Source organism: Myxine glutinosa, chromosome 8 (assembly GCF_964187855.1).
Source record: "Myxine glutinosa chromosome 8, kmMyxGlut1.1, whole genome shotgun sequence".
Classification (NCBI taxonomy): Eukaryota; Metazoa; Chordata; class Myxini; order Myxiniformes; family Myxinidae; genus Myxine; species Myxine glutinosa.
The window spans coordinates 153,807,846-153,828,998 of NC_136268.1; the positions used below are offsets into that span (position 1 = coordinate 153,807,846).

The 21,153-nt window shown below is 44.7% G+C and overlaps 1 protein-coding gene across 1 annotated transcript; it reads left to right on the plus strand.

Moving 5' to 3' along the window:
* The first annotated feature begins 9,659 nt into the window (after positions 1-9,659).
* Positions 9,660-14,033, plus strand: LOC137411283 (perilipin-3-like). The gene is made up of 5 exons (XM_078782810.1): positions 9,660-9,876; positions 10,210-10,411; positions 10,600-10,682; positions 13,325-13,559; positions 13,626-14,033. The coding sequence occupies exons 1-5, from the start codon at positions 9,841-9,843 to the stop codon at positions 13,823-13,825; spliced, it is 756 nt and encodes a 251-aa protein (XP_078638936.1). The 5' UTR covers positions 9,660-9,840; the 3' UTR covers positions 13,826-14,033.
* Positions 14,034-21,153: the final 7,120 nt, after the last annotated feature.

The window sequence follows — 21,153 nt, forward strand, 5'->3', positions numbered from 1 at the left end:
CTCGCTCTTCCAGCTGCGCCTGTCCTCACGATCTCTGTACGGAAAACCGCAGTTCCCGGCCTGCAGTTCTGCCTCCTCACAACCATTATCAAGATGTCGGAATACGACCGCCCGCGATGAATCCTCCTTACACAAGAGAGCAAAGTGCGACTGTTCGCTCTGGGGTCCAGAACGAGAAGAACCAAGAGGACGTCGATGCTGAGAGAGATAAATGTCAATGCTCAGAGAGAGCTTTTGGGCAACCGTTCACCAACAAAGTCCGGATCCAAGAGAGAAAATGTCCCCCATTCCACCTATTTTGTACTTGAGGCTCTGACGTCATCCCACGAAGTCTCCGTCTCTGCTCCTATCAGCGAGCCTCATCTTACCAATCTCTGTGCCAATCAAATCCCTGCTAATCACTGCTCTTCGGGGCGTGGCTTTCCGGACCTTTTGTGCCTCTGCGCTCACCAAGTCGGTGTTATCAGCAATAGTGCTTGATGCCTGGTTTCTGGTTGGTTTTTAATTAGTTTGGTTAATGGCCGATTTATTACTAGGTGTCTGTAGTGCGGTATAATAAGGAGCACAGGAATATGTTACAGAGCCAATTACATACAGGGGATTAATTACCCATAATCCCTCGCTAATTAACAAACCCAACCCCTCTCACGTGGACGATGATAATTATAGTAGTCTGCACAAATTTCCTACTTATGATACATTGAGGTTTCTTATTCTTCACGACAGTCGGAGCACACTAATCTATACAATTCTACTTGGACGAAGGTATTGCCTACCCCCTATAAACGTAACACTACGTTTTTTTTCCATCCATAAATGTGTTACATTTCTTACATCCATTGGTTGGACAATTTGCCTGATGCTACCCAGAACCTGAAAAATCATACGGCCGCCATATTGTTGCGTACAGCATTGCGAAATCAGAGATCTTTGGGGCTGTTGTATTCACAATCGCCATGTGTAGAAGCTTTACAAAGGGTAATTGTCATTTCTGTCCAATCCTGAACAAGAGAAAGCAAAAAGCCTTATGGGTAGTTGATCACGAGGGAAAGGAGGAAGTGATCACGAGAGGAAGTGAACTGCATTCTGGGTCCAGCTGCAATTGCTATTGTGTCTTACTTGCTGACCTGTGGGTTTGTGGGCTTTTATGTGACCTTCATGCTGATTGGACGAAGAACCGTTCTGGGTTGGGATTTGCTTTGTTACGAGGGAAGATTTGGGGTGGAGTTAATGGAACCATGGCTGATTGGATTAGGGCATTTGCTGAACTTTTCAACTCTGTTTATGCAAGGAGGTGGGGAGGGGTCATTTCCAGGAGTTGAATTGCCACGTCGCCAACCCACATCCTTATCAGGAAAGCTCACATGCTGTGTGTTCCTTTCAACATTTTCCTGGCTGGGTATAAATACCACTGATTCGACACTCGACTTTTCGAGATTTGTAGGGATACTTCATGTATTCTCATTTTATATGATTACATTTCTCTCCGTGCACGTACTCAATAAATTTCATTGTTACAGTCTGAAGTCGTTGGTGATCCATTTCGTGGTTGGAGTGGGCACCACAACACTCCCTATAAGCGATATATCTACAGTCACGTGAAAAAGTAAGTACACCCCATGTAAAGTTTTGACTTTTTCAACATATTTTAACAAACAGCTACTTGATCTTCATTTCAACAATATCGAAAGATAAAGGTGATATAATATAACAAATATCATGAAACATTTACATTTTGTAGTCCATTGTATAATTTATATAAACATAAATGCAAATTTTGCACGTGGAAAAGTAAGTACACCCCTACATTTATCACGACTTGAAATACCTAAAATTAGAATCAGGTGCACCAGCTCAGGTGCATATGATTAGAACATCGTAAGAGAGGATCTTGGAGGAACCTGTCTTATTTAAACCTCAGACATTTAGTTTGGTTTGCTCTTTGTTGTTGAAGTTTGCAGCGTCACCATGCCTAGATCAAAAGAGCTCTCTGAGGCCTTCACAAAGAAGGTTATAGATGCCTACAAGTCTGGGAAGGGATTTAAAAAGATCTCCAAACAATTTGAAATCAATCATTCGACTGTCCGGAAGATCATCTACAAGTGGAGAAGATTCCAAACAACTGCCGACTTGTTCAGGCCAGGCCGCCCCAGCAAGTTCAGGCCGAGAGCAGACCGCAAGATGCTGAAAGAAGTCGCTAAGAACCCCAGAATGTCATCACGGGACCTATAGGTAGCTCTTGCCACTGTTGATGTCAAAGTGCACGAGTCTACCATTAGAAAGAGGCTGCACAAATTTGATCTACATGGGAGGTGTGCCAGGAGGAAACCTTTGCTGTCCAGAAAGAACATCAGGGCAAGAATAAAGTTTGCCAATGAACACCTCGGCAAAGACCAGCACTTCTGGAACAATGTGCTCTGGACAGATGAGTCAAAGATAGAGCTATTTGGCCACAGTACCAGAAGACATGTTTGGCGAAAACCAAAGACAGCATTTGACCACAAGAACCTGATACCAGCTGTAAAGCATGGTGGTGGAAATATTATGGTTTGGGGCAGCTTTGCTGCATCAGGGCCTGGGCAGCTCACCATCATAGAATCCACTATGAATTCTTCATTGTACCAGAGGCTGGCGGAAAGTTGAAGCTCAACCGAAGGTGGACCTTGCAACATGACAATGACCTTAAACATACCAGTAAATCCACCAAGGAATGGCTGAAAAGAAAGAAATGGAGGGTTCTGGAATGGCCAAGTCAAAGCCCGGATCTAAATCCCATCGAGATGTTGTGGGGGGATTTGAAACGAGCTGTGCATGCAAGAAACCCCTCAAACATCGCACAGCTGAAATAATTCTGCATGGAGGAGTGGGAAAAAATTTCACCCAGTCGATGTCAGAGACTGGGAGACAGTTATAAGAAACGTCTACTTGAGGTTGTTTCTGCCAAAGGGGGCAATACCACCTATTAGAGCCAAGGGTGTACTTACTTTTCCACATGCGAAATTTGCATTTATGTTTATATAAATTATACAATGGACTACAAAATGTAAATGTTTCATGATATTTTAAATATTATATCACCTTTATCTGTCAATATTGTTGAAATGAAGATCAAGTAGCTGTTTGTTGAAATATGTTGAAAAAGTCAAAACTTTACATGGGGTGTACTTACTTTTTCACGTGACTGTAGCTATATCGCTTATAGGGAGTGTTGTGGTGCCCACTCCAACCACGAAATGGATCACCAACGACTTCAGACTGTAACAATGAAATTTATTGAGTACGTGCACGGAGAGAAATGTAATCATATAAAATGAGAATACATGAAGTATCCCTACAAATCTCGAAAAGTCGAGTGTTGAATCAGTGGTATTTATACCCAGCCAGGAAAATGTTGAAAGGAACACACAGCATGTGAGCTTTCCTGATAAGGATGTGGGTTGGCGACGTGGCAATTCAACTCCTGGAAATGACCCCTCCCCACCTCCTTGCATAAACAGAGTTGAAAAGTTCAGCAAATGCCCTAATCCAATCAGCCATGGTTCCATTAACTCCACCCCAAATCTTCCCTCGTAACAAAGCAAATCCCAACCCAGAACGGTTCTTCGTCCAATCAGCATGAAGGTCACATAAAAGCCCACAAACCCACAGGTCAGCAAGTAAGACACAATAGCAATTGCAGCTGGACCCAGAATGCAGTTCACTTTCCCTCGTGATCAACTACCCATAAGGCTTTTTGCTTTCTCTTGTTCAGGATTGGACAGAAATGACAATTACCCTTTGTAAAGCTTCTACACATGGCGATTGTGAATACAACAGCCCCAAAGATCTCTGATTTCGCAATGCTGTACGCACCAATATGGCGGCCGTATGATTTTTCAGGTTCTGGGTAGCATCAGGCAAATTGTCCAACCAATGGATGTAAGAAATGTAACACATTTATGGATGGAAAAAAAACGTAGTGTTACGTTTATAGGGGGTAGGCAATACCTTCGTCCAAGTAGAATTGTATAGATTAGTGTGCTCCGACTGTCGTGAAGAATAAGAAACCTCAATGTATCATAAGTAGGAAATTTGTGCAGACTACTATAATTATCATCGTCCACGTGAGAGGGGTGGGGTTTGTTAATTAGCGAGGGATTATGGGTAATTAATCCCCTGTATGTAATTGGCTCTGTAACATATTCCTGTGCTCCTTATTATACCGCACTACAGACACCTACTAAGAAATCGGCCATTAACCAAACTAATTAAAAACCAACCAGAAACCAGGCATCAAGCACTATTGCTGATAACACCGACTTGGTGAGCGCAGAGGCACAAAAGGTCCGGAAAGCCACGCCCCGAAGAGCAGTGATTAGCAGGGATTTGATTGGCACAGAGATTGGTAAGATGAGGCTCGCTGATAGGAGCAGAGACGGAGACTTCGTGGGATGACGTCAGAGCCTCAAGTACAAAATAGGTGGAATGGGGGTCATTTTCTCTCTTGGATCCGGACTTTGTTGGTGAACGGTTGCCCAAAAGCTCTCTCTGAGCATTGACATTTATCTCTCTCAGCATCGACGTCCTCTTGGTTCTTCTCGTTCTGGACCCCATAGCGAACGGTCGCACTTTGCTCTCTTGTGTAAGGAGGATTCATCGCGGGCGGTCGTATTCCGACATCTTGATAATGGTTGTGAGGAGGCAGAACTGCAGGCCGGGAACTGCGGTTTTCTGTACAGAGATCGTGAGGACAGGCGCAGCTGGAAGAGTGAGCTGCACGCCAAGGCCGTTCTCCTTGCACACGGAGCCAGGAGTGAACGGACCGCACGTGAGGCCTAGTTCTCGCCCACGAATGCATTTTACCGCCAAGGCCCTAGACGATTTTTGATGATTCCTGATGAGATACACCAGCAGCTTAGAGCTAAGTGCCACAAACCACACATATTTATTTTCCAATTATTTTATCTTTTGTCTGTTTACGGGTCTGTGTGGGAGCGCTCCAGTTAGGAATTTATTTTTATCGTGCTTTCCTTGTTACCGGCATTTCTTCCATTAAACCTGTTTATTTGTACATTTTAATTCCGTCTTAGTTTGAATTAATTTATCCAGGTGTGGAGAAGTCGGGTGGAAGCCGTACAGGTAAGTTCGTCATCCCCTTTTCCCTCGCATGTAACGAATACCGCCGTATTGAATTGAACGCCTCAGAGTTAAAGCGCGTTTGGTCTTCCATGTCACCCTGCGGTGTTCACCACGCAGGGTAGTCACACAACAATATAATATGGATTTGTTTTAATGTTTGGGCCGAACTGCACATGTTTATCTGCTGTTGCTAAAGTACAGATTCCACAAAAGCTTTAATCTACAGCTGGTGGACAAAAACAGGGAAACACCAATGTAAAGTCACTTAATGGGGGTTGGGTCACCATGTGCGCCCAGGCCAGTACGTTCAGGTGTACAGGAGGGATGCGCCACCATTCTTCCACGAGAAAGTCAATCAACTCGCACCTGTTTGATGGAGGTGGAAAATGCTGTCTCAGGCGTCATTTCAGAATATCCCATAAATGCTCCATTGGGTTCAGATCTGGTGACTGAGAAGGCCATGACATATTGATAACATCAGTATCATGCTCATCAAACCATATGGCGACCACACGTGCTCTGTGGATGGGGGCATTGTCATCCTGGAAAACACCCTTCCTGGCAGGAATTAAATGCTGCAATGGGGTGAAGATGATCACTCAAGACCATTAGGTAGCGATTGGCACTGACCTTTCCTTCGTAGGGAATGACTGCACCCGAACCATGGCAGGAAAATTCACACCACAACATTACAGAACCCCCAGAACCCTTCACTGATGACCAGGCACTCAGGGTTGTAAAGTTCTTTAGGTGGCGCCACACGTGCACTCATCCGTTTGTCGAGAACACGGCGAAGGATGATTCATCTGACCATATCACATTTATCCACTGCTCGGTAGTCCATTACCTGTGCTCTTTGCACAACTGGATCACAAACATGCTTGCCAGGTGTGATAAGCAGTTTGTGCACTACTTTGCCTTGCGTGTCAAATTAATGCACCAATCCTGGAGTATACGCTTCTGCCAACTGTTGCCCTTTACTGATGATGTCTTTCCCTCGGAGTTCCATGCCGACATCAGCTAAGACACCTTTGCTCGTGAAACATCAGCAAATTGAGCTACCTTTATCTCAGAAGCTCCTGCCAAACACACCGGAACAATCTCCCCTCTTGCAAAAAGTCACAGAGGTCTCCTCTTGCAGCCATGCTCATTATAGGAAATCAGGCCTGTGCAGCATTTTTATACATGACTCTAGGCATGCTTGGATGGGATTTGCTTCATTAACACATGGGCCACACCTTTGTGGAAGCCATTTTTTTAATTTATTGTACTTGGTGTGTCTCATTTACACAGGTGTTGCCATTTTTGACGCATATCTTAGTAAAACTTGTGCAACAAAAAACTCAAATTAATAAATCGCAAAATCTGAGCTCACCGTTGCCTGCCTTCTTCTGTAATAAATCTTCCAAACTACTCTTGCAATTTCTTTGTGGGTGACCTGCTTCGATGACTTCCATGATGGTTGTTTTGTGCACAGTCGACGCCAACATGATGCTGCATGTTTTATTTGCTGCTTGACACGTCACGTCCTCTAAACGGAGATGTGCGTGTGCAATTTGCTTCTTTTTTTTTATTGATCAAATATCGAAACATGAAGCCAGGTGTTGGTTGGCTTAACTGTTAAGGTGGCATGAGATCTTAGGCTCCTGAGTTTGAGCCCTTGTCAGGTCTTCAAGATTATTGGAATCTCCAACGATGAAGCTCAGTCTATGGGTCTATCACTTCACCATTGTAGACAGGTCGGTGGTCTCTCTGACTTCCACCACCTTCTTTCTGGTATTGTTTCTGGTATTGTTTCTGGTATATAGGTGTCTCCATTATGACGTCATAATTTGACAAGTACAAAACTTCATCCGTTCAAGATGAAATTTCTTGAGCGTCATCTAGGGATAAATGGGTGGAGAAAAAAAAATGATGACGTCATCGGTCACGTGGTTCAGCCGCCATATTTGTTTTAACACAAAAGCCTTAAAAACCACTAAAATCACATCCTGGCGAGAGTCTGCAATCCGATTGCTTTTTCTTGTTACTAATTGTGGCTGTGTTTGCAAATTTGATGACGTCATAACTAATTAATGCGCAATCTAATCAGTGGGAACATTGCATTTTTGAATTCAGAGTATTCAAATAATGTAATGAAGGTAATTTGCAGGTTGCCTCCAATAATTTGTCACAAAACTAATTTTGCCTCCTACAGATCTAAGCCCACGGCCTATAGGCCTATATAGGGGGAGGCTTAATTATAAGGCACGTTTAGAAGGCACGTTTACAACTTTACACTAATTATGGTATCGGTGACTGATAAACATGCGAATGTTAAACCTGTTTTTTTTTTTTGTTTTTTTTGTTTTTTTTGTATACTGAATCGAGGCTCGTGAAAGAGCTAACATTTATTTCACAAACAAATCAACCAGACAAACAAAATATACAAAAAGAGGGAGCGGAAGACAAGATGGGGAGAGAAGGGGAAGCACACAACCACAACATTTGAGAGCAGGGAGAAGTGTGGGAGGGAGAGGGCTTGGGGGCAGGAGGCGTGGGAAGGGGTGGGGGGGGGGGGGGTGGGAGAAGTATAAAACACAAGGGGACCGAAATTAGCGGGGGTAGAAAAGATCAAGGTTTTGGATGGGGGAGGATAAGAGATGGTGGTGAACAGCTGTTTTAAAGACCTGGAGGGTGGAGTGGGATTGAAGAGAGTGAGGGAGTTTGTTCCAGAGGTGGGAGAAAAGAGGAATGAAGGAGTGAAGGTGAGCAGAAAGTCTTGATTTTGGCAGTTTAACCATAAGAGGGTTGCAGGCAGATCTTGTGGGACCTGTAGGAATATTTGGGGGACAGAGCCCAGAGAGAGCTGGGGGGGCAAGGCCAGAGAGGAGTCGGTAGAAGACGGAAAGACCACCAACCTGCCTGCGGTGAGTGAGTGAAAGGCCCTTGGAGTTAGCTTCATCGCGGGAGATTCCAATGATTCTGAACGCTTTGGTTTCAACAGCGTGAAGACGGGCTAGGTGTGAGGCAGGAGCACCAGACCAGAGGGGAGAGCAGTATTCCATAGAGCTGCGGATGAAAGCCTTGTATGTGGTGAGGAGCTCAGGTGTGCCAAGGAAGGACTTCGCACGACGGAGGATGCCCAGTCGGCGACTGGCTTTGGAGGCCAGATTTGAAATGTGGTTTTCCCAGGAAAGATCATGGCAAATAGTGAGACCCAAAAGCTTGAGTGACAGAACTTCTTGGAGAGGATTATTCAGAAAGTGGATGGGAGGGTTTTCCAGTCGGTCTTTTCGGAGAGACATCGTAAGAGTGTGAGATTTATCAGGATTGAAAGACATGTTCCATTTGTTTGCCCAGTCTGTGATTTTGTCCAGGTCTGCAGAGAGTGAGGAGGCTGCAGACTGCCGATCTGAGGGATGAAGAATGGAGCGACAGAGAGTAGAGTCATCAGCAAAGAGATAGAGAGGATTTTCAAGAGAGTCAGAGAGATCATTGATGAAGACCAGAAAAAGCACAGGGCCCAGAACACTACCTTGGGGAACTCCAGCCTGAACAGGAAGAGGAGATGAGAGAAACCCATTCAGGGCCATACGTTGACTACGACCAGAGAGGAAGTCCGCCAGCCATGCGTGGAGATTTCCATGGATACCAAAGGAGGAGAGTTTGGTGAGGAGAGCAGTGTGCCAGACCGTATCGAAGGCACGTGAAATGTCAAGGGAGACGACTCTAATTTCCTGTTTGGCGTTGAGGACCTCCATCCATTGTTGAGAAAGCAGAAGCAGCATGTCCAGAGTAGAGTGACCAGGTCTGAAACCAAAAACGACAAAATTGTTGTGATGCCGATTTGTTTCCGATTCTCTTTCCAGTTATTCCTCTGTTGGAGGTGTATTTGGCAAACCTGAGGTGTTTTCAGTTACCAGGTTTTCTGTAGAGTGCAGTTCCTGTAGAGTGTCAACATTGGAGGAGCTTATTGTCACATTCATCCAGGTGAGCAACAGCAACATCAAAAATTTAGCGGTGTTGTGATGACAAAACGACCATTTGTACTCATTTTGTGGCATTAATCCAGTTCATGTCGAAATCCTCAATTCAAGATAAGGACTCTAACAATGCTTATTGTGTTTCCATGGTGACTCCAATCAAATGTTTTCTTTAGATCTTCAGACTCCGCCCCCCACAACCACTTCCCCAATTCCGTGTAAAGTCCTTACCTTCACACAACATTTGCCCGTTTTTCACGTTTGCAGGTGTGTTCAGGTTACCAAGCAGGTAAGCATAGCGCTTGCCAAGCGAGCCGTTCCTTATCAATCGTCTCGAATGGAGTGCTTGCTTGAGTGCTTAAGCCGCTTGGCGAGCACTCTACAGGAAACCTGGTAACTGAAAACACCTCAGGTTTGCCAAATACACCTCCAACAGAGGAATATTATTTTGTAAGAAAATAATTTCGCTTCTCATAATAATAAAATGTCAACATTGGAGGAGCTTATTGTCACATTCATCCAGGTGAGCAACAGCAACATCAAAAATTTAGCGGTGGCGTTTCGCCACGTCGTGACGCTGGTGTGACGTCAGAAGATCACGCGTGCTTGTTCGGCGTGTATATAAGGAGACGTCAAAGGTTGGGAATCAGTTATTCTTCTTCTTCATTCGAGGTGAAGTTTCACCTTCCTCCACGGAGTTTGCGCTCTAGTTGTCCGGGTTTGTTTCCGATTCTCTTTCCAGTTCGTTTCCCGCTCAATGGCCGCCGAGGTTAACACATCAGTGGATAACAAGGTGAGCTGTTTGCGTCTTTATCGGACTCGTGGTTCAAGTTTTGATCTTTGGTTCGGTTTTGGGTGAAAAGGTCTTGGGTCTTGATCCTCCGCTCATACTTATGTTGGCCGGATTCAGACACCCTAGGCCCTGGGTACCACATCGGTAAAGCCCCCTCTTTACCCCACCTTGTATTGACAAACTTCCTAATTTCAAATAAAAGTAGTTCCATATAAATGTAGTTCTTGTTCATGAGGTCATCAACCCTACTCTAGCATGACTGAGGACCCCAAATATCGATAATAATCCAGAATCTGATGGTCTCTCATCTCGACCTTCTGTTCCTGTCTGCAGAGTCAGAGTGTGGTGCACAGGTTGTCCTCTCTGCCATTGCTGAGTTCTGCTGTGGGTGAGCTGGTTCAGGTGTACAAGCATGGCAAAGAGTCTCGGCCTATCCTTCGCTGTCTGGGCAATGTGGCAGAGCAGGGCATTGTGGGAGTTGCTGCAATCGCCTCCACTGGGATCAAACCAATCGCCAGGATTCTGCATCCACAAAGTGATTGCACTGTGTGGTATTTGTTGAAATACCTGTTGTATGATCTATACTGGAGCATTTTGTCATGATGAGCATTGATGGGGTTGGAGGAGCAGTTTGAAATTAAATTATTTTTTCTGACGTCATGATTGCAGCTTGAGGGTTTATTCACCTCCATGTTGATTTAGTTTTTATGAACTGTTCTGCAGTCGAGTTTGTTGACAAGCTTGCATGCCGGGGCCTAGATGTCGTGGAAGCTGAAGTTCCGATCTTGCACCTACCTGCAAACAAGGTATTGAAGTGGAGACATTTATTCTGGATCATCATGCGGTGCTGTCCTCTTGTTTGTTGCGTCGCTTCACATTTTACTAGATACCTATTAAATCCCTTTGGGGAAGGGAGGGCGTGGTGTGGAATTGCGACGTTCTGGTCACGTGGGCTGTGTACGCCATTTTGTTTCCATTTTATGAGTGACGTGATTGCATGGTGTTTTGGTGGCTAGATGGTGTTTTGTTGGTGTTTTGGTGGCTAGATGGTGTTTTGTTGGTGTTTTGGTGGCTAGATATGATTAGAAGCATCAATATGGGAGAAAAACCTTTATCTTGCTCGGCAAATACAATTTAAATGTAGTAGATCGATTTCCTTGTACTTCTTTTTTTTCTTTTTCTTCTTCTTCTTCACTTGGTCCTTGTGTTCACTGTTTTATATATATATTTTAAACGCCTCCACCGACGAAGTCGCTTGAGACGGTTTTCAGGTTGTCAGTCCGTGATAGGTTTTCGTTACTGCGATAACTTGAGAATGACTAAAGGGATCTTTGTCAAACTTGGTGCAGGTATGTATAATGAGGTAAATATGAACTGATTAGATTTTGGGGTCAACTTCAAAGGTCATGTTAGGTAAAAATCCTGTTACCACGATAACTTGTGAACCAATGATGGGATTCTGACCAAATTTGGTACACTTGTGTAGAATGATGTAAAGATGAACTGATTAGATTTTGGGGTCAAAGGTCAGGTAAAATTTGAACAGCTGAAGATTTAAATTAAAACTTGGTACTGGTATGTATAATGTAAACGTGAAGTGATTAAATTTTTGGGGTCAGATCATGTCAGGTAAAAATGTGCTGACTTGGGCACAGCTGAAGGGATTTAAATCTATCTTGATACAAGTATTAGAATGTGGGTGGAGGCATATCGGTCGACGTCGTGACGTAGAGTGCTGTTCTAGTTCTATTTTCATCCATCTTTTTATCTACTTGCATTTCTCTGCCCATCTTGTTTTCATTTTCTCCCCTACCTCTAATTTTACTCTGTGGACATCGATTGTTACATTGACAGATGAACGAAAATAAATCCATCTGTCATGTTTGAAAGTGCAAGACCCACAGTGTTGATGTTATGCACACTGGGCTGTCAACAGCTAGGCCTCTGTGCGCACTGCATGACGAGGATAAGTAGACCTAGATACTGTCATGCCGGTGATTCAGTTTGTGCATCCCTCGGATGGATGCTAAGTCAGTTGTCCCATCTATCATCGGTTGGTGGATGTTTACTATGGTAAAGAACACGTGGGGACCTTCAAGATTAGGTGACCTATCACTGGCACGCTGAACAATTTACAAATTCCTGCCATGACTAATCACTGGGAAGGCAATTACAAACCATCCTTGCCATGCAGCTGAGGATCTGCCTTTAATTTAAAATTTTATTTTAAAAATATATTTCTAATTCTCTACTGTTGGTGTGAACATCTGGCATGACTGTCCATTTTCCGTTCACTTTTCGCCTTCCACTGCTCTTGTCACGACCTGTATGTTTGTTCTCCACATTTGCTCTGCACACCTCAAATTAGGCACTCAATTGTGAACCTTTATACACATTTTTTGTGGTTGATTTTTTTTTTTAATGTTCCAACATGAAATCTATCCTGTCTGATTGCCTGTGTATTCGGACACGTTGTAAAGCAAAAGAAGTCATTACCCCTGCCACCAAAGGTAGACGGAGGTTGTTTTCACCCTCCCTGTCTTTCTGTGAACAGGATATCGTATTTGTGGAAGGATTCAGACGTAATTTGGTGGTGGTTGGGTATGGGACAAAATTAGAATTTGGTGAAAATCTGGTTCCAGACACGGTGTGGTTGTGGTTTTATTTATTTATTTATTATTAAATCTTCACCATTGAAGGCCAAAAAAATGTAGCACTGTCTTATAGTTGTGGATGGATTTTAACAACTTTATGTATGAGTTTGTTAGGTGTCGAGAACAAGTATTTTGGTTCAGGTCCTAATCCAGATCTGGCCTATTGGTGGGATACAAGGCGTAACCTGTTCAGCCTGGTAGAGGTATGTGCTCCACCGAGTGCTGTTCTAGTTAAGCAATGTAATCTCTTGGGTGCAGAGAAACTGTTTGATTAGAAAGCAGCTACTACACTTGACACGCAATGGCAACAGTTTCAGGGAAATGGAGACAGTGCTTGATGGAAACAAAATGGCTTCTAATTGAATGTTGTAGTGACTCTATACACAGGGACTCGAGCAGGTGAGCTGAAACTTGCCAAACTTGGGATTTTGACCATATTTGGTGGAAGTATACATTATGATGTAAAGATGAACTGATTAGATTTTTGCATCAGAGGTCGTCAGGTAAAAATATGATGCATGAGAACAGCTGAAGCGATTTGAATCAAACTTGGTACAGTGTGATATTTATATTTATTTATTATTTATCCATCCGGAAATCTCGCTATCCGACAAACGTCCAGTACCAGATTTTATCCTTCTAATCTGACATTGGGTGCTGGGAACAAAGTAGTCTGGATTAACGAGGGCTGACTGTATATATTTTCTTCTAACAGCTTTTTGCCAAAAATGATGTTTTACAATAAGCATGTTGAATGTATTTTGTGCAGCAATTGGATATTTGTTCGTTTTCAGGTGCTTGCTGATACCAAGGAGCATGTGTCCATCACCTTGCAAAGTACTCGGAACCAGGTGGGACTCTTCCTGAATCGGACCAAGTCCCAGGTCAGGGTGGGTGTGAAACTATCCAAGCAGGTGGTGTTGGGCGGTACAGACACGCTGCTGAACACTAGGGTTGGCCGTGCGGTTTTGTGCGGAGCGGACTCCGTTCTTACACAAGTGGATCGATTCTTACCTCTTGATGAGCCAGGTAAGCCCCTGCTATAAGGATGTGGTGTGCATCTTGTGGAGAAACTAATATTCCTGTACCCTGCAGAAGGTGAAAGCCATGATGAAGAGAAAGCTGTGGAACCATGCTCCTCCTCCGTCACCTTTTACCATCGGCTAGTGTCTGTATCGAGCAAGGCTGGGAGGGAGATGTACAAGAAGAGTGCTGCTGGGATCCAACACGTGGCAAGTGGTGGTCGTGCCCTTGTCAGCGGTGCTCTGTCGCTCTCGACTCGCCGTTTGTCTTGATTGTACAAAAACCACCTTCAAAGTGAGTTGTGGGTTTGATGCCCAAAGATGAATGATTTCTGCTGGCTTGCTTGGCCAGCGTGGGTATCGCAATGAAAATGTACCTGTCTCCCTCCAAAGGTATTGGTGAATGTTTTCCTTGTATTCTTGTAATTTGATTTTTCTGGGTGATGTTTTCACATTGAAATAAAATGCATTCTTGAAGTGATGTGATTTTGGTATTTCCTTTCTTTCCCATCATATTCATTGGGTATCAATTTGGACCTCCCAGGGCATAGAGTATTTATCCCCGTGCTTTAAAAACAAAATGGATATTGTAATCTGCTCCCTTCATGCCATCTCTTAAACAGTTGTGCAGAAATTCATAACTTGGTCGGCGTGATCGCATGACGAGGTGCAAAAACGGTTTAAAATGAAGTTGCCGAGGCATTGTTTTTTAGGTTTTTCGTTACTGCGATAATTTGAAGGGATTTAAAGCAAAATGGAATAAAATATGTCCTATGATGTAAAGATGAACTAATTAAATTTTTGTGGTCAAGTGGTCAGATTGGGTAAAAATCCTGTTACTGCAACAGGGAACCATTGGTGATTTTGACCAAACTTTCTGTATATACATAATATGATGCCAAGATGAACTGATGAAGAACAGCTGAAGTTTTTTGTTTTTTGTTCACTGAATCGAGGCTCGTGAAAGAGCTAACATTTATTTCACAAACAAATCAACCAGACAAACAAAATATATAAAGAGCTGAAGACAAGATGGGGAAAGGGGGAAGCACACAAACACAACATTTGAGAGCAGGGAGATTTGCGGGAGGGGGAGGAGGCGTGGGAAGGGGTGGGAGAAGTATAAAACAAGGACTTCAGGACAGAAGTTGGTATTTCAAAAAAGTGGATTTGGGGTGAAATTAGCGGGGGTAGAAAAGATCAAGGTTTTTGATGGGGGAAGATAGATGGTGGCGAACAGCTGTTTTAGACCTGGAGGGTGGAGTGGGGTTGAAGAGTGAGGGAGTTTGTTCCAGAGGCGGGAGAAAAGAGGAATGAAGGAGTGAAGGTGAGCAGAGTTGATTTTGGCAGTTTAACCATAAGAGGGTTGCAGGCAGATCTTGTGCGACCTGCAGGAATATTTGGGTGGACAGAAAGCTGGGGGGCAGCAAGGCTAGAGAGGAGTCGGTAGAAGACGGAAAGACCACCAACCTGCCTGCGGTGAGTGAAAGGCCCTTGGAGTTAGCTTCATCGCAGGACATTCTAATGATGCTGAACGCTTTGGTTTCAACAGCGTGAAGACGAGCTAGGTGTGAGGCAAGAGCACCAGCCCAGAGGGGAGAGCAGTATTCCATTCAGCTGCGGATGAAAGCCTTGTATGTGGTGAGGAGCTCAGGTGTGCCAAGGAAGGACTTCGCAAGATGGATGATGCCCAGTCGGCGACTGGCTTTGGAGGCCAGATTTGAAATGTGGTTTTCCCAGGAAAGATCATGGCAGATCGTGAGACCCAAAAGCTTGAGTGACAGAACTTCTTGGAGAGGATTATTCAGAAACTGGACGGGTGGGTTGTCCAGTCGGTCTTTTCAGAGAGACATCGTAAGAGTGAGATTTGTCAGGATTGAAAGACATGTTCCACTTGTTTGTCCAGGTCTGCAGTGGGAGGCTGCAGACTGCCGATCTGAGGGATGAGGAATGGAGCGACAGAGTAGAGTCATCAGCAAAGAGATAGAGGATTTTCAAGTCAGAGATCATTGATGAAGACCAGAAAAAAAGCACAGGGCCCAGAATACTCCCTTGGGGAACTCTAGCCTGAACAGGAAGAGGAGATGAGAGAAACCCATTCAGGGCCACACGTTGACCGACTAGAGAGGAAGTCCGCCAGACGTGTGGAGATTTCCATGGATACCAAAGGAGGAGTTTGGTGAGCGGGGTGCCAGACTGTATCGAAGGCACGTGATAGAGCAAGGGAGACCTCTAATTTCCATTTTGGCATTGCTCTACGTTCATTACCCATGTTGTTCATTACCCACTTCTCACACATGCAGCATACACCATTCCCTTCAGCTTCAACGACACTCCCCTCCATCAGCACACCACTCGGTTCCCGAAACTTCTTCCATGCACACCTCATTCGAGCAACCGTTGCCGAGTCTGATCCGAGCCGAGCTAAATAAACTGCTGGCAATCTCCATTCCTTTCACAAAGCTCAGAACAAGTGTCTCCTCTCAGAAGAGCCAGGAAACTTTTTCTTTTCTTTTTGGATACAGAAACGAGGCTCGTGTAAGAGCTAACACATTGAACATGAAAACATGCATAGACACATAAAACGTGCAATGAAGGGAGCGGGAGATGAGAGGGGGAGAGGGAAGCATAACAGAAGAGAACAGGAACGTCGGTAGATCTGTGAAAGGGGGAGGGCTGGGTGAGGGAGGGGTACATGGTATAAAGCAAATGAACACTACTAGGAATTTCAGGAAAGAAGTTGTGGATTTAAAAAGGTGGATTTGGGGTGTATTAATGGGGGTAGAAAAGATCAAGGTTTTGGATGAGGGAAGATAAGAGATGGTGGTGTACAGCTGTTTTAAAGACCTGGAGGGAGGAGAGGGATTGAAGAGAGTGTGGGAGTTTGTGTCTATTCTATCTCTCCACTCTCAAGACAACTCTCAAACCTGTCTCCCTCTTCCAAATCCTGGTGGTGTCTGGTCAAATCTGTTTCTGGTGTTTGTTCACCCTCCATCCCCTCCCTTAACTCAAATGGCTACGCAGTTGACACCGCACGTGAAAAAGCTGAATGCCTCAGCTCGGTGTTTGCCTCATAATCTTGGGTCCCAAACCCATCTCTCTCTGTTCCCACCTTACCCAGTCGAACCCAACTGCTCCTGGACTCTGTCCTTCTCTCTTGACAAGGTGGAGAAGTTTCTGTCAAACCTCGACTCTGATTCTGCAACTGGACCAGACGGCATCAGCCCACGGGTCTTAAAATCCTGCTCTGTCGCTGTCTCACCCTCTCTGTTCTCTTCACCCTCTCTTTTGCTCAAGGTCATCTGCCATCTGCTTGGAAATCGGCAAACATTACCGCTTTGTACAAAAAGGTGCAAAAACATATCCTTGCAATTACAGACCAATGAGACTCCTCGCAATAATCAGCAAGGTCATGGAATCCATCATTGCTTCCGATATTAAATCCTTTCTCTTCTCCAATGCCTTGATCTCGGATCATCAATTGGGATTCAGACCAGGTCACTCTGCTCTGGACATGCTGCTTCTGCTGTCAATGGATGGAGGTCCTCAATGCCAAACAGGAAATCGACTCTCCCCTTGACATATCATGTGCCTTCGGTACGGTCTGGCACTCCGCTCTACTCACCAAACTCGCCTCCTATAGTATCCATGGAAATCTCCATCCATGACTCATAGACTTCCTCTCCTGTCATCAACTTGTATCCCTACATGGAATTCTCTCATCTCCTCTTCGTGTCCAGGCTGGAGTTCCTCAAAGCAATGTTCTCGGCCCTGTGCTTTTTCTAATCTTCATTAATGATCTCTCCGACTTTGGAAAATCCTCTATCTCTTTGATGACCACTCTCTGCCGCTCCATACCTCATCCCTCAGAACGGCAGTCTACAGCCTCCTCACTCTCCACAGACCTGGACAAAATCACAAACTTGTCAAGCAAGTGGAACATGTCTGTCGATCCTGACAAATCTCACTCTCTCACTATGTCTCTCCGAAAAGACCATCTGGAAAACCCTCTCATCTACGTTCTCAACAATCCTCTCCAAGAAGTTCTGTCACTCAATCTTTTGGGTCTCACTATCTGCCATGATCTTTCCTGGGAAAACCACATTTCCAAGCTGGCCTCCAAAGCCAGTCGCCGACTGGGCATCCTCCATTGTGCGAAGTCCTTCCTTGGAACTTCTGAGCTCCTCACCACATGCAAGGCTTTCATCCACAGCTTGATGGAATACTGCTCTCTCCTCTGGGCTGGTGCTCCTGCCTCACACTTAGCTTGGCTTCACGCTGTAGAAAGGGTCACGTTGAGGCCACACCTACAAATCACCTCAATTTCAATTAGCGATATCATTTTTAAATATCGGCTTTCAAGCTATTATGGCTGCGACATGACATATGATCTCAAACAAGACCAAAAGTCTAACAGCGGCGTAGCCGGGTTTGTAAAATATTATAAACCACAAACACACATGATTAGCTTTTCAACCAATCGCTAATGCTGTTTATAACATTAAACAAAGAAATTTGAAGGAATCCGGACATCTGTGAGGTAGGATTTATTTACAGAACTGAGGGAATATCTACTTCATGTATATACCCCACAATGGGTGGGTTAATAACATGCTATCAAAAAACCGTGGCGAATTCCTTACTTCCACGGTTGTTAGTACCGTACACTGCTTATCGTTGGTTCATGAACCGTACACCGCTTCAACCCATTAACTTTGTATGCGCCACATTGGGATTAAAGTGTTATGGTCATACTTACTATATTATTACTATTACGTTAATGATACAACTGAAATGACACACGACTGTATTAAGAAACCTGGGCTTAATCAGTCCGAAGCGATCTGAAGGGTAGGCATAACGCCTAAGGCCTATATGTACCGCATTGTTGCAAGAGACGTAACGCCGACGCTTTTGATATTTGATGGTCATTTTAACAATCGGTTTGTTTGCGTTTCACACTAAACTAGAGCTTCCAGGGAAGCAGAACTCAACTGAACTGCCTGGACAACTTCACACACCAAGTTTGATCAAAATCCATAAATATTTGTGGATGTTAAAGTCTTAATGTCGTTTCAGAGCTGAAAACAATATGGCGGCCTCTGACGGCCATTTTGTGATGGATCGGGTTGGAATGCAATAGCAACTTACCTTGTGTAGTAAGGGTTAAACATTCTAAGTTTGATCAAAATCTGTTAATATTTGTGGACGCCAGAGTGTTAATGTCGTTTTCATGACAAAAAACAAAATGGTCGCTTAAGTCCGCCATTTTTCAACTGATCGGGCTGAAATGTAATACCATCCTGGTCCTTGGGGTAAGGATGCTGCATGTCAAGTTTGATCAGAATCGGTTGATATTTGTGTTCGCTGGAGTGTTAAGGTCGAAAAGTTAACAGATGACAGACGACGACGACAGACAACGGACGCCGGAGGGTTCAGTATGCGATGAACTCAACTGGACGGTAGTCCAGTTGTTAATAAAAAAACGTTATGGTCGAGCATGGCGATTGTGATATATGACAGGTTCGACAATATGTGCGGCCTGAACAAATTTGGAATCAAAATGGCGGAGTGTGGAGTCAGCCACCGTACCGCCGTAATGACATCTATCTATCTATAATTCCAGTAATCTCTGTGTGTATGTGTGTTTGTCTGTGTGTGTGTGTGTGTCTGTGTCTGTGTGTGTGTGTGTGTGTGTGTGTGTGTGTGTGTGTGTGTGTGTGTGTGTGTGTGTGTGTGTGTGTTTGTCTGTGACCGCTGTTTCTCGACAACTACCGGTCCGATATACTTGAAACTTGCCAGGTATATTGCTGGGGACCCGAGGATGTGCCTTTTCAAGGTTTCATATTAATCGGAGAAGTAGTTACCGAGCTATGGCGATTTCTTTACCAAACTCCGCAAGCCGTTCGCTTTGGACCAAACCATTTCATGTAAATAGAGGGGGGGGATTGTCACCGTACTCGCAAGCCATTCGCTTTGGACCAAACCATTTCATGTAAATAGAGGGGGGGGATTGTCACCGTACTCGCAAGCCGTTCGCTTTGGCTTTGCGAATGGACCAAACCATTTCATGTAAATAGAGGGGGGGGGGGGGATATAATTTTAGATATATATATATAGTACGGGCATGCCCTAGTACTGTTAATTCCTGCGAAAGGCATTTGGTGGGAAAACTGTATTTTTAAAACTATTTTTGCACTTTTTAACATTTTCAATCTGACATGCAGACTACAAAATTTATTATTATTATTATTATGATTATTATTATTATTATTATGAGAAAAACTACAAAGTCCATTGGGCTTCGGGGTCTTTTCAATCTTTTTGGTCTTTGGGGTATTTTGTGTCTTCTTGGTCTTTTGGGTCCTTGGGGGGGATTGGGGAGAGGGGTGTTTTTGGTCCTCTGGGTACTTTAGGTTAAGTATTTCAGGTTACAATTGTGGGTGGGTCAAGTCAGCTGTCCAACCAATGGGTGAAGAGCGGACACCGGACATACATAATACATACATACATACATACATACATACATACATACACACATACATACACTTGCTCCATTATATTTATAATATAGATTCATAAGAGATGTATTAATATTGTTACGGACACGACTTATTAAGATGTTATGCTGGGCCGAGCGGAATGGCCGCCGTGTTCGCACAAGTTACCCGATTATACTCGAACGTTGACTAAGTCGCGCTATGCTAAATCAATGATGGAAAGGACACAACGGCTGGATTAAATGACACGACACCAGGGCTCCAGTTCTCAAGACCTCCGGAGGAGGTTATAATATTGCGGAAGGTTAGATTACAAAGACAAGAGAGACAGCATAGAAAGGTGGGCACTTAAACACGGTCTTATCTTAGCCCCGACAGACGACAGATAAACGGGACAAGACTGACTCACACGGGGATTGATGGCAAGGAAGGCGGGTAGTCGATGGCTCAAGGTGCACTCTTGGCTCAGGGACAGAATCGACCCGGTCCGGTCCAGAGATGCGGGAGGTCTCACAGCGCTCGGAGGTGGCGTCTGGTTCTCTTTCGTGGCTGAGGCGCATCTGACGTCACGTCCGGTAGGCTGCGTATATCCGGCGGGGAGTGACACGCCCTCGGCTCTTTAGCTCCGCCCCAGATGGAATCGGCCCGTTGCTTCTTATTGGGTGCGGGGGTTACCGGGCTCCGCCCTTGACGAGGAGCTGACAGCCAGCCCCTTCGTGGTAACCCCGTGGGCGCACATGGCAATGGCGGCTAACCAAGCCGGTGTGAGGACGCACACTCCCCGCACCGCGGCCGCGCCGCCCCCGCTGTGGTTGTAGTTGTTGTTGTTGTTATTGTTTCATGAGGAAGATGGGAGGAGGTATGGGGAGGTCCTAAACTCACTACTGGTGCCATACAATCACATTCTGGTGCAACGAAGAGTCAGAATTAATGGAAACGAGTCCTTAACTGACATAGACTAAGAATAACTAGCAAGATGTCCGAAAGTTGTCTACGTGAGATGCGGTGGACCTGGGCACGACATTTAATGGGGGAAGAAGGGGAAGGTCGGTTCTACAGAGTGTTGTTTACAGACAATGGGACTAGGGAATGGGGGATTGG